This window comes from Panthera onca, chromosome B4, assembly GCF_046562875.1.
Source record: "Panthera onca isolate mPanOnc1 chromosome B4, mPanOnc1 haplotype 2, whole genome shotgun sequence".
Taxonomy (NCBI): domain Eukaryota; kingdom Metazoa; phylum Chordata; class Mammalia; order Carnivora; family Felidae; genus Panthera; species Panthera onca.
The window spans coordinates 132,401,985-132,413,641 of NC_138345.1; the positions used below are offsets into that span (position 1 = coordinate 132,401,985).

The 11,657-nt window shown below is 56.5% G+C and overlaps 1 protein-coding gene and 1 pseudogene across 2 annotated transcripts; one reads left to right on the forward strand and one right to left on the reverse strand.

Annotated features, from left to right (window-relative positions):
* Positions 1 to 1,704: 1,704 nt before the first annotated feature.
* Positions 1,705 to 5,247, reverse strand: RPS19BP1 (ribosomal protein S19 binding protein 1). Its single transcript, XM_060656296.2, has 4 exons — positions 5,116 to 5,247; positions 4,793 to 4,921; positions 2,566 to 2,663; positions 1,705 to 2,225 (listed from the first exon to the last, which is right to left on the reverse strand). Exons 1-4 carry the CDS (start codon positions 5,165 to 5,167, stop codon positions 2,091 to 2,093), a joined length of 414 nt encoding a protein of 137 aa, XP_060512279.1. The 5' UTR covers positions 5,168 to 5,247; the 3' UTR covers positions 1,705 to 2,090.
* LOC132695222 (dynactin subunit 1 pseudogene) lies at positions 5,166 to 8,415 on the forward strand (annotated as a pseudogene). The gene is made up of 3 exons (XR_014138020.1): positions 5,166 to 5,183; positions 6,583 to 7,970; positions 8,064 to 8,415. The product of XR_014138020.1 is annotated as a dynactin subunit 1 pseudogene (transcript).
* Positions 8,416 to 11,657: the final 3,242 nt, after the last annotated feature.

Sequence of the window (11,657 nt, forward strand, 5' to 3'; positions counted from 1 at the left end):
CTGGGCCCTCTGCCACCTCCTGACCACTGGTACCAGAACTGGCCAGGGTGACCGTTAGATCCCAGAGTCCTCCCCTGACCTGCCGGCCCAGAATCTCAGCGGTGAGCACTAGCTTGGTCACTCAGGAGCATGGACACCCACCTCACTAGTGCCACGTGGCACAGGTGAAACAACTACCGGAAAGCCCACGAGCAGAGAAGCAGCAGAACCCCTGCTCTCGTGCCTGCAAACTCCCTGCCGTAGAGCCAGGCCAGTCGCTCGATACCTGGAAACTGGAAACAGGGCACCCGAGGGTGCCTGTGGAACAGTAGGTGTGTCCTTGTCAGCGGCCGGTCAGGCCCTCTTCCCAGGGAGCGTGAGCACGTGAGTGCTTGCACAACCGAGCCAGCTTCTTGCCGAGCTGCTGAAAAGATGAAGGGAGGGGGTCTGCAAGGGTATCCAAGTTTGTCTCCCTCTCTCCACATAGGGGTCGTTAAAGCTCAGCAGGCAGGAGAGAATTTGAAGAATACCCATCTTCCCCTTCTTTGGAACCAGCTCATTTGAGGAAAAGTGGGTTGATAAGGGTTTGGAGTAACGGCACCCTCCTCTCTGGCCCTCCTGGCCTCCTGGGTGGATGGTCTGCTTCCTGCTGCTGGGATGAAGGCCACCTGCACACAGGACGGGCTCCAGCTCTGCCTCGGGCAGGTCTGCAGGCCCCCTTCTGTCCCCAGGTAGGATGGAAAGCCAGTTAACAACCAAGAACAGACCCCCGGGGCATGTGTGTGGGGGGTGGAACCCTCTCTCCTCTGGACAGAACCTACTTTGGGTTGGCAGACTGTGGGTCCCCAGCTGGCCCAGCCACAGGGGGCCTTTCTGAAGTCCTCTGCTGGACGTGACCTCTGGGGCCCTGTTTGTAGGGCGGTCAGATGGAGCTGCCCAGGGCATCCAGGGCCCTCTTCCCCACGAGGCCCGCAACCCCTCCACGGAGAGGCCCCTGGACTTCCAGGACTGGTCTCCTCCACCCTGAAGACCCAGCTAGTCGGTACAACCACTCATTCATGCTCGGTCAACATGCACGCGCCTGCCAGGAATGGTCCAGCCTGCCCTTTCATGGTGGTGTGGACCCAGCCCCATCTTCCCACTGGGGCACAGACCTCGGTGTGATGCCCCGTTTCTTAAGCTCACCTTCTGAGTTGCCCCCCAAAAGAGCACAAGCCTTGGGCAACAGGGCAGCCGCACTCCCACTGCCCGAAACCCCGAGTCAGCTGCTGTGGGTGCTACTTTTTCTCAAGGGCTCCCTTGTCAGCTGTGGCTGTCACCTCCAGGGGAGGAGGCTCCTCTTGGGCACATCAGCAGATGCTGGGTGAGTGCTCTCCGCTGCGGGGGAGGGGGCACCTGCACTGGGGCTGGACTGCAGAACTTTTTGAAAAATTTATTTTAGAGAGAGAGAGAGAGTGGGGGAGAGGGGCAGAGGGAGAGAGACTCTTAAGCAGGCTCCCCACGCTCAGCACGCAGCCCGACATGGGACTCAATCCCATGACCCTGGGATCATGACCTGAGCTGAGATCAAGAGTCAGAAGCTCAAGCGACTGAGCCACCCCTGCGGCCCCGGACTGGAGGGCTTGTGACCCGGAGCTCTAAGAACCATGGGAGATGGGGACAGGCCCCTTGGTGACAGAAGAGACTGGGAGACACCACCCGAGGCAGATCAGCAGCACACACGGCTCTCGGGTCCCCGTTTATTAGAGCCCGGAAGCCTGCCCAGCAGCCCTCCTGCTACTCCTAGAGGTGTGGCCCTGAGGGCCTAGTGACTGGCTTCTCCAGAGCAAACAGCCCAGAGGCCCTCCTTGGGCCAAAGCAAAGGACACAGTCAGACATGTTTTCTGGCAGATAGACGGCCCCCTCCTGCAGAAGTCAGCTGTGCTTTGAGTGCGTATCCTTCCCAGGGCTTCCAGCTCACCATCTCCTTCCTAGCCACCCTGCCCTGGCTCTAGCCCCCAGGCTTCGTTGTGCCAGGCCGGCGGCTTGGCAGGGTCCTGGGGCCAGCAGAGGCTGTGAGGTCAGAGGAGGAGACGGGCTGAGTGCCTTTCCCGCTGCGTCCTCCTGGGAGCCTAGCTGCCGAAGTATTCCTGCTGGAACTTCTGGAAGTCTTCCTCAGTGAACACGGTGCCCTCAGCCTTCTTCTTCTTCTTCGTCTTGGCCACAGGTCGGTCACAGGCCTTGCGGCCCCGGTTCTGGCGCACAATCTAGGAATGTGGGGGAGTCAGGATCCCTGGGTGGTGACTCTTGGCGCATGAGGGACTGCCCCTTGGAGCTGCACAGCCTGGTACAGCTGACCAAGTGCCTCGCTCTCAACCGGCTCTCACGCTGTCCTGGGAGGCGGGGCACACCACTTCCACTTACAGAGGAGCAAACTGGGGCCCACGAGGGAAACAGGGGAGTAAGGCCAGGCCCAGCCTCCCAGCAGCCCTGCTCTGCTCTCTGCCTTCCAGAGCGGGGGCCCAACCTCTGCTCCGCGCTCCGGGCAGGGACTCCCATGGCTCTCCCCGCCCAGGTTCCTCCCCACGGTCCACCCCTCTGACAAACCTGCTGGGTGACTGACTCAGCCACTGTGCTTCTTGCACTGGTCATAAACTTCAGGTTGACTCCGAGGTAGCTTTGACACTCTCGCTTCTGGAACTCAGCTGTGGAGGGCAGGCGGACAGGAATCGTTTCTGATGTACTCCCTTGGGGGCCTCCGGGTCCCCTCCTGATATCTCCTCCCCACCCCCTGTACCAGCCATACCAGAGGCCCTGTGTCCCCTCCCTAGGTTACTCCAACATCCGGGGCTCTCCACACAGATCCCACTGAAAGCCCCCCCCCACTGGCTCCCAGATGCTCAAGTGACTTATTCAACAAGTAAGGCCCGAGCATTTACTGTGTATCAGACACTGTTCTAGGTGCAGGGCATACAGCAGAAAACAGAACGGAACTCCTGCCCTCGTGGAGCTTACGTTCCAGAGCAAAGAGACAGGGTACACAAGGTCAACGGTATTTTAGAGCGTGATACGCATCATGAAGAAAAACAGCACAGTAAAGACAAATGAGAAATGCCAAGGGTGGAGGACTGGGATTCTAAATAGGAGGGTCTCGGCAGGCCTCACTGAACTGACGTTTTAGCAAATGCTGGAGGCAGAGTGTATGGACATCTGGCGAAGAGCATTCTAGGTAGAGGGAACAGGCCGCGCGAAGAACCCGAAGAAGTGTGGTCCATGTGTTCGGAGCACAGAAAATGGCTGGCGTGGGGAGCAGGACACGAAGCTGGAGAGGGGGCAGACCACGCGGGACCTCACTGGGCACCAAGTCTGATGGAAGCCACCAGAGGGTGTGGGGCAGAGGACAGACAGGTCTGACTTACATCACAGGATCACTCTGGCCACTGTGGCGAGAACAAGATTACTGGGTGTGGTGGTGGTGGGGAGGGAGGATGGACGTTAAGAGGTGGTTGAAATAACCCAGGCGAGAGATGACGCAGCTCACGCCAAGGTGGCCGTCACAGAGGTTCTTTAGCTCGGTCACTGAGGCTCGAGAGTCCCCTCATCATCAGTTATGTACAGTGACGGGTTGGGGGGACAAGGGCTGGGATAAATAAAGGAGGTGACCTCTGGCACCCTACACTCCTCTTTCACACCAACATCGGTGGCGCTCAAACGCGGCTCACTTTCCTGCCTCCACGCTTTTGTTCATGCGGTTTCCTGCTTGGAATTCACAGCTCTGTCAACAATCACTTAAACATCTTTTATTTAAAAAAAAAAAAAATTTTTTTAACGTTTTTATTTATTTTTGAGACAGAGAGAGACAGAGCATGAACAGGGGAGGGGCAGAGAGAGAGGGAGACACAGAATCTGAAACAGGCTCCAGGCTCTGAGCTGTCAGCACAGAGCCCGACGCGGGGCTCGAACTCACGGACCGTGAGATCATGACCTGAGCCGAAGTCGGATGCTTAACCGACCAAGCCACCCAGGCGCCCCTAAACATCTTTTATATACCAGGCCCCAGGGGTTCAAAGACACACTAGGAACTCACCAAGCCCTGCCACAGGTCAGAATACCCCACCATCCAGCCCACGCCCGTCGCTCCCCACGTCTGTTGGTCTCCTTAAGGGGAATCGTATCCCCCAGGATCCTCTACTACAAACTAGGCTCTGCTCTCGGTGTCTCCCTCTTCCTCCATCCTTGCAGCCAATTCACCACTGAAGCTCATCAATGCTCCCCCCCCCCCCCCCACAACTGTCTCTGCACCATCGCACTTGCCCAGGCCACACTGCCTCCCTCTGAACCGAGTAGGGGAGAGCAAATCTCTGGAGACCCACTGCCTGGTTACTACCCGTACCATCTGGACAGGTGTCTGTTTCTGCATCTGACCACTGGGGTAACGACAGTACTGACCTCACAGGGTTGTGCAAGGAATCAAGCGAGCGAACGTTTATTTATACAGGGTTTAGAACAGCACCAGGCCCACAGAATATTAACTGTTTTGTTAGGCGCTCCCACCTCTGACCCTTGTTCACAATGTCATTACCAGGCTTCTTTCTTGAAAATTCTCAAAGCAACTAACTTCCTCCAAACTCCGCATGAGCGATTTTCTCTAGAGCACTCTAACCCCGCCTCGCTCTTACACTCTCCGGGAAGATGCGTTTCGTTCCTCTCCGTATTCCCAGGATCCTGCCCCGCGCCCGGCGCACACCAGGTGTTCCAGAAATGCCTGGCGAACCTTTCAAGCTCGGCCTCAAGCGCTCCCTCCTCCAGGGTGCCGCCCCCCTCCCGAGCTCACCAAGCGCCGACTTGGGCACCTTTCCCTTGGCCGAGTTCCGCAGTTTCTGGGCTTGGGTAGCCTTCGCTTTCCGGGTCCGCTTCACCGGAGCCCCGCTCGGCTTGGCCTGGCCTGGCGCGGCCTGGGGGGCTGCAGGGGAAGAGGGAGAGGCATGCACCCGGGTCGGAGGGCGTGCAGGGTTTCCATCGCACCGGGGCCAAGCCTGGCTGGGATCGTTCCGTACCCTCGGGGATCCAGCCCGCCGCCCCCGCCGCCCCCGCCGCCCCCGCCGCCCCCACCGCCCCTCCGCCCGCGCTGCACGGCCTCTCCCGGACCCTCCTCACCCTCTGGCGCCCCCAGCAGCTCTAGGCCCCGCCGCAGCAGGGCCGCCGACATGGCTACACTCAGCTCCGCCCACACGCTCACACTACTTCCGCCTTGGCCTCCCTGAGCTTCTCCGCGGAAACTCGGGCGAGAACAGAGGTTCCGGGGTGGGCGGGCGGAAGTGCCCGCCTGCCTTAGAACGCATGCGTTTGGGGTTGCCACTTTACTACTGAGAGGAAATAGGGGCGGGAACCGGAGGCGGGGCCGACCTGCAGAAGGACGCATTTGTTGTCCAATCCCAATCCAACCATCCCTTTGCGCACAAGGCCACGCCTCCTCCCAGAAGCCGTCCTAAACCAGCCCAGGCTGGTTGGTCCAGCCTCTCGCGTCCAGTAGCTCCGTGGTGGGTGAGGTCCCGGGCGGAGCGGAGTGTTCCGACTATATTTTTTCTGAAAAAGGAAAAGTGTGCAAGGGGAGTATTTTTCAGGTACTTCAACCAAAGCAGCGTATCTCCCAGGTCGAGTATGGCATGAAAAACTGTCTTGCATTAAGTCAGACGTTAAAAGACATTTGCAAAAATGCAAAACCGTATCAGTGTTTTCCCGCGATTTTGTTTTGCTTTGGAAAATACGACTGTTTTCCTTAGAAATATTTACTTAACATAAAGCAGTGAAAAAGAGCATCTCTGACAACGCCACTGGGCCAAGGGTCCCCCACGTCCTTTTATTTATAACATGTAATGAGTTTGCTATTGTTTTTTTTAAACAAAATTTATTAACTACTAAATTTTAAAAATTAAAAATTTCTCAGTTTTAGTTTCTAATATGATAACTATCAGTAGGTATTTACACATGGAAAAGGTGTTTGGGATCCTGATTTTTTTTTTTTTTTTTTTGAACAGCAGGCAAAAGTTTAATAAAGTATAAGACCAGAAAAGAATAGTAGGAAAGCTCTCTTTACAGAGAGGGGACGTTCGAAAGAGAATACCCCTGGGATCTTGAAATTGTTTAAGAGTGTTAAAGACTTCCTGAGACCAGGGTACCTGTGTGGCTCAGCCGGTTAAGCCTCCAACTCCTGGTTCATGGGATGGAACCTGGTTCGTGGGATCAAGCCGCGTGGGGCTCTGTGCTGAGAGCGTGGAGTCTGTTTGGGATTCTCTCTCCTCTGTGCCCCTCCTCTGGCTCACACACTCTCTCAAAATTAAAAAAAAAAAAAAAAAAAAAGACTTTCAGAGACCAAAAAGTTTGAGAACTTCTAGCCTAGACACTACTCTTCTTTTTTAATTTTTTAAATGTAATGTTTATTTATTTGAGAGAGAGAGAAAGAGAGTGAGCCGGGAAAAGGCAGAGAGAGGAGGAGACACAGAATTCGACGCAGGCTCCAGGCTCTGAGTGGTCAGCACAGAGCCTGATGTGGGGCTCGAACGCATGAATCATGACATCGTGACCTGAGCTGAAATTGGATGTTTAACCGACTGAGCCACCCAGGCGCCCCAAGATGTTACTCTTCTTACAGTGCCTTGTTCACAGCTCCATCTGGGGTGGCTGCGACTAGGTAGCTCCCTGGGTCCCTCTGGTTCAACATCAGCAGGTGAGCTGAGCAGCAGCGAGCCCAGCACCCCCGCTCAGACTCCACTGGCAGCACCCATCATCCCCACACCGGCTCTCCTCTCTCCTGGAGCAGTACCCCCACTGCCTTCCCCCTCCGAGGAGGAGGAGGAGGAGGAGGAGGAGGAGGAGGGGCTGAGGGCCCCGGTGTGGGACCTGGAGGAGAAACTGGAGACCCCGTGGTTGAAACAGGCGGAAGACACATAAGATCCAGCTGGAGCAGGTGCAGGAATGGAAGAGCGAAATGCAGGAGCGGCAGGCGGTCCTCCAGGAGGCACGGAAGGAAGCCAAGGAGGCACGGGAGGCGAAGGGACGTTACTTCGATGAGCCGGCCGACCCTGCTGATGCCATCGAGGTGGCCACTCTGGACAAGGAGATGGCTGAAGAGCGGGCTGAGTCCCCGCAGCGGGAGGTGGAGGCATTGAAAGAACTTGTGGACGAGCTCAGCACGGACTTGGAGATCCTCAAGGCTGAGATTGAAGAGAAGGGCTCAGACGGGGCAGCGTCCAGTTACCAGCTCAAGCAGTTCGCGGGGCAGAACGCCCGCCTGAAGGGTGCCCTGGCGAGGGATCTTTCTTCCTCGGCGAAGCAGGAGCACGTGAAACTCCAGAAGCTCGTGGAAAAGAAGAACCAAGAGCTGGAAGCTGTGTCAACGGCGGGAGTGTCTGCAGGAGGAGCTGAGCCAGGCAGAGAGCACCAGCCATGAGCTCAGGGAGCACGCGGATGCTGCTCTGGGTGCTGAGGACGGGGTGGAGATGTTAACAGACCGGAACCTGAGTCTAGAAGAGAAAGCGCGAGAGTTGAGAGAGGCCGTGGGGGACTTGGAAGCGACGAATGAGATGATGCACGCGAGACAGAACCGGAGCTGCGGGGGCAGCTGGACGCGGTGGGCGCGGGTTCGGGAAGCCCAGGAGGGTGAAGAGGCAGCCCGGGAGTTACTGTTGCAAACCATCAAGAAGTACCGCCAGCTGACCGCCCACCTTCGGGACGCGAATCGGGAACCGACAAACCGGCAAGAAGCATCTGTGGGGAGGCAGCAGCAGCTGCGCCCGGAGACGTATTAGCCCAGTACCTGGCATGCAGAAGGCACTCAGTAAATGAGCGAATTTGGTTTGAGGGCCTTTCGTATGCCCTGTGCTGTTGCGTGGGGGATGGAGATGACTTCGCTGGACCTTTCTGGATGCACCTCTCTGTCTAACCTCCATCAGCCAGTCCTGGAGGGAGAGAACATCTAAACGGATGTTAATGCCAGCAAACACTATGTCAAGGTGCTGTTCTAAGTGCTTTACCTTTAACTCATTTCCCTCCCACTGTCCACGACTGACTCAGTGGTAGGAGCAACTGTTTCCCCTGTTTTACAGGTGAGGAAACAGTGGCACAGAGGGGCCGCAGAAGCTGTCCAGGTCACACGTGTTGATGTCTGAGCTGGGAATCAAGATTCAGAGCCTGGCCTGAGTGTGTGCCACAACCCTGCACCAGCCACCCCCGGGGAGTAAGTGCTGTGGTGCTGGGGGCCGGGGGTGGATTTGGGGGGGTGGCTGACGAGCCCACAGGATCAAGAAGTCTCTGGAGAAGAGGAGCTATTCATGTGGGAGGGGAGAGTCCCCGGCAGGAGGACCCCTTAGGGTACATTCTCTGGGACAGGAGTGCCCCCAGAGGAGTGACCGGGGAAGGGTGGTCTAATTGACATCAGACTCCATGAATTTGCCTTAAGGACCGTGGGGGGTCATGGAGCCCAGTTATACTGTCAGACAGGCTCTTTCTTTTCTGCTTCTAAAATAGGTAGATTGTTTTCTTATGTTTATGTTTATTGTCTGTTTCCCCACCTACGCCCCACAGTAAGCTCCACAAGGGCAGGAATCTTTGTTTTGTTCATGGTTATGGCTCTAGCTCCTGGAACATACAGTAAGCACTCCATAAATGAACGAATCAGATGGATGAGGGTTGAGTGTGGGATGCCTGTGGGAGGCTAGGTAGAGATGAGTAGATGATTGCGGGATGTGTGAATCTGTCTCTCAGGAGGGCAAAGAACCAAGCTCTGTCGTATTCCTTTCTTCCTCCCAATCTGGGACAGTCAGCACACGGTCCCCGGGGTGGAGGAGTTCTGTGTATTCCAATGTCCCAGCGAACAGGGGCGCTACAGGCCAGGCCGGTGGTTTCCTATAGCGCCCTCGGTTCAGCGGGCTCTGGAGGGGCCAGACGGCCTCTTTGGCCACTAGGTGGCGCCGCAGGACAGCTTTCTTGCACCACGCGACTCCCGGCGATCCTGGCTGCTGCCGTCCAGGTTCGGGTTTCGGGGTGGGAGTGTGGGGTCAGGGCACCCTTCGGCCCCAGCTGGTTCTTTGCAGCCAGCACCACATGGCTGCGGCTTCCTGCTGCCTCTGACTCGCGGCCTTCCGAGGCCAGGCTAGACACCCCTCGTGGGCCTGCTGAGGCCGCGGTCAGGTTGGGCCGGGCCACCATCCCCCCCCCCCCCCCCCCCCCCCCCGGTTGGGGGACGGGGAGGGGTTGGGGAGGATGAGACCTAGCTCCGAAAAGGGGTGTGTAAATGGCAGCAGGTGGGCTCTCACTGTTAGGAAGGCTGCAGTCACCCTAGGTAGTCCCTTAAAGGAGAGTGCCTCAGTTTCCTCATCTGTTAAATGGGGTTTAGCCCCTAATATGGTGGGAATGAGGAGGAACTGGTAAATTAATACAGGTAAAACACCCAGAGCTGGGACTGGAGGTCAGCACCCAGCCACTGTTTGCAGGGGATATTACAGACATGCACTCCCATTCTGGGCGGGAAGGAGGTGCCCAGGAGGTTGCTGCCTTCCCGTGCCCGACCCTGTCTCCTTCCTCGCCTTCCTGGAACCAGCTTAACCCCACCAGGCCTCAGGGGGACCAAACGCTCAGAGAGAGGTAAGGTGTTCTGCAAGGTCACACGGCATTTCAAGAGCAGAAGCAGGACTAGAACCCAGGTCTCTGAATGCTGAGGAAGAGTGTGTGTGAGTATGTAGGAGTGTGAGTGTGTGCAAGTTTGAGTGTGTGTGTTGGGGGGCCCCTGGCATCTTGGGCTTTGCTTTTGCTTCTTTCTTTCCATCTTCCTTCAGGCTCTATGTGTCTCTGTCTCCTTGCCCTGGTCTCTGGTTCTCGTCTTTCTCTCTGTGCCCCCGCCCTCTCTGTCTCAAAGTCCTGTCTCTTTTCATCTCTTCCTCCGTCACCCCCCCCCCCCCAGCCCCCAAGCTCCTGGCCTCTCTCCACCTTCAAATTGAAAACCCAAATGGAATTTCCAATTGCCTTTTCCGAGTGGTGATTGCCAGTCTCTGTGTGTCCAGCCCTCCCTTCTCTGTGCTGCCTGCCCAGAGTTGTTGCTGTCCCTCCTCTCACCTCTGCCTCCCAGACTCCTGCCCTCGGTGGCTTTGAAGTGTGTTTACCTGAGAGCTCCAGAGAGAATCCATTTCTGCCCTGTCTGGTTTTCGGTTGATGTGTGAGGGGGCTGCTTTCAGCCTCTGGTCTCCTCTGTCCCTCTCAGAGTCTCTCGGGCTTTCTTTTCTAAAAGGTGATAGCTTTGTCTCATTCCCTCCTGACCACGCTGTCATCAGGCAGTCACTCCTCTTCAGTTTCCCAGATCAAGGGCAGAGCTTGGGGGAGGGGCGTCCCCAGGGGTCGGAGGCAGACGCAGATGCTCCAGGTTCCACAGACTGGACTCACACAACTGTGTGCCTCCGAGCAAGCTACCTTCCTTCTCTGGGCCTGTTGCTTCCTCTGTGAATTGGGCTTTGAGAAGTATTGTCCAGCCCGCCTCCCAGGGCTGAGAGTGGGGAGGGCTTCAGAGCTTCCCGGTTCCTGGGTCCTGAGGTCTGGAGGGAGCTTGAGTTTGGGAGCCAGGCTGTGCAGATTCAAATTCTGGCTTTCCCACTCACTAGCTGTGTGACCTTGTGTAAGTCGCTTAACCTCTCTGTGCTTCGGTTTCCTCATCTGTGAATTGAATATAATACCTTGTAAGTACGGTTGCAGTGAGGACTGAGTGCAAAGAGCTTAGGAAGGAAAACTGGGCACAGAGTAAGTGCCATATGTTTGTAAATAAATGATGGCCCTAGGTGCCAGCAGGGTGCTTGTGGGACCTGTGCCCACATCTGTGTGTAGGGCCTGCACGTGTATGTAGCCACCCCACCTCTGTGCTCTTGTGATCAGCACAAGGGGAGGTTTGAAGCTACACAGAGTGATGCTCAAGAGCCCGGAGCCTGCAGGTCTGAGTTCAAATGCAACCTTTGTCACTTACCAGTGTGTGGCCTGAGGAGGCCACGTCACTTCTCTGAGCTTCGTGGGGTTTTTTGGGGGGACTGATGCTACCTCCCTCACAGGTCTGTTGAACCTAGCAGCCTGGCGGTGTGCAGACAGGGAGGAGGTGGTTCCTGGTGAGGGGCTGGGTGATGTTCACACATTCGTTTTACACTCTTAGCAAATGCCCCTTGAGGGCCTGTGTTTATGACCCCAAGGTTTTCAGGGTTCAGGGTGGTGGCCCAGATACAGGCCTCAGGGACAGCAGCCCCATCCCGGGGTCCAGGCAGAGGCAGAGTGGATTCTTTTCAGTGATTTGAAAATATGAAATTTTTGACACGACTGATTTTAAGAACTTAGTAGAGGGGCGCCTGGGTGGCTCAGCCGGTTAAGCGTCTGACTTTGGCTCAGGTCACGACCTCGCGGTTTGTGGGTTCGAGCCCACGCGTCGAGCTCTGTGCTGACACCTCAGAGCCTGGAGCCTGCTGCGGATTCTGTGTCTCCCTCTCCCTCTGTCCCTCCCCCGCTCGCACTCTGTCTCTCTCTCTCAAAAATAAATAATAAAACATTAAAAGGGAAAAAACAAAGTTACAGGGAGAGGAAGGGATGAGCTTGGAAGACTCAGGGGAGGACTTGGGTGGCTCTCACCAAGCCGACACCCCTCCCCTGGCCAACTTATACCCTGAGAACTCCCT

Bases quoted from the DNA above. Each gene is read 5' to 3' on its own strand.
- RPS19BP1 (XM_060656296.2), bottom strand. From the start codon at position 5,167: ATGTCGGCGGCCCTGCTGCGGCGGGGCCTAGAGCTGCTGGGGGCGCCA. The intron at 4,922-5,115 runs GTGAGGAGGGTC...CTTCCCCTGCAG, and splicing joins GCTGCTGGGGGCGCCAGAGG to CCCCCCAGGCCGCGCCAGGC. The intron at 2,664-4,792 runs GTGAGCTCGGGA...TGCCCTCCACAG, and splicing joins GGTGCCCAAGTCGGCGCTTG to CTGAGTTCCAGAAGCGAGAG.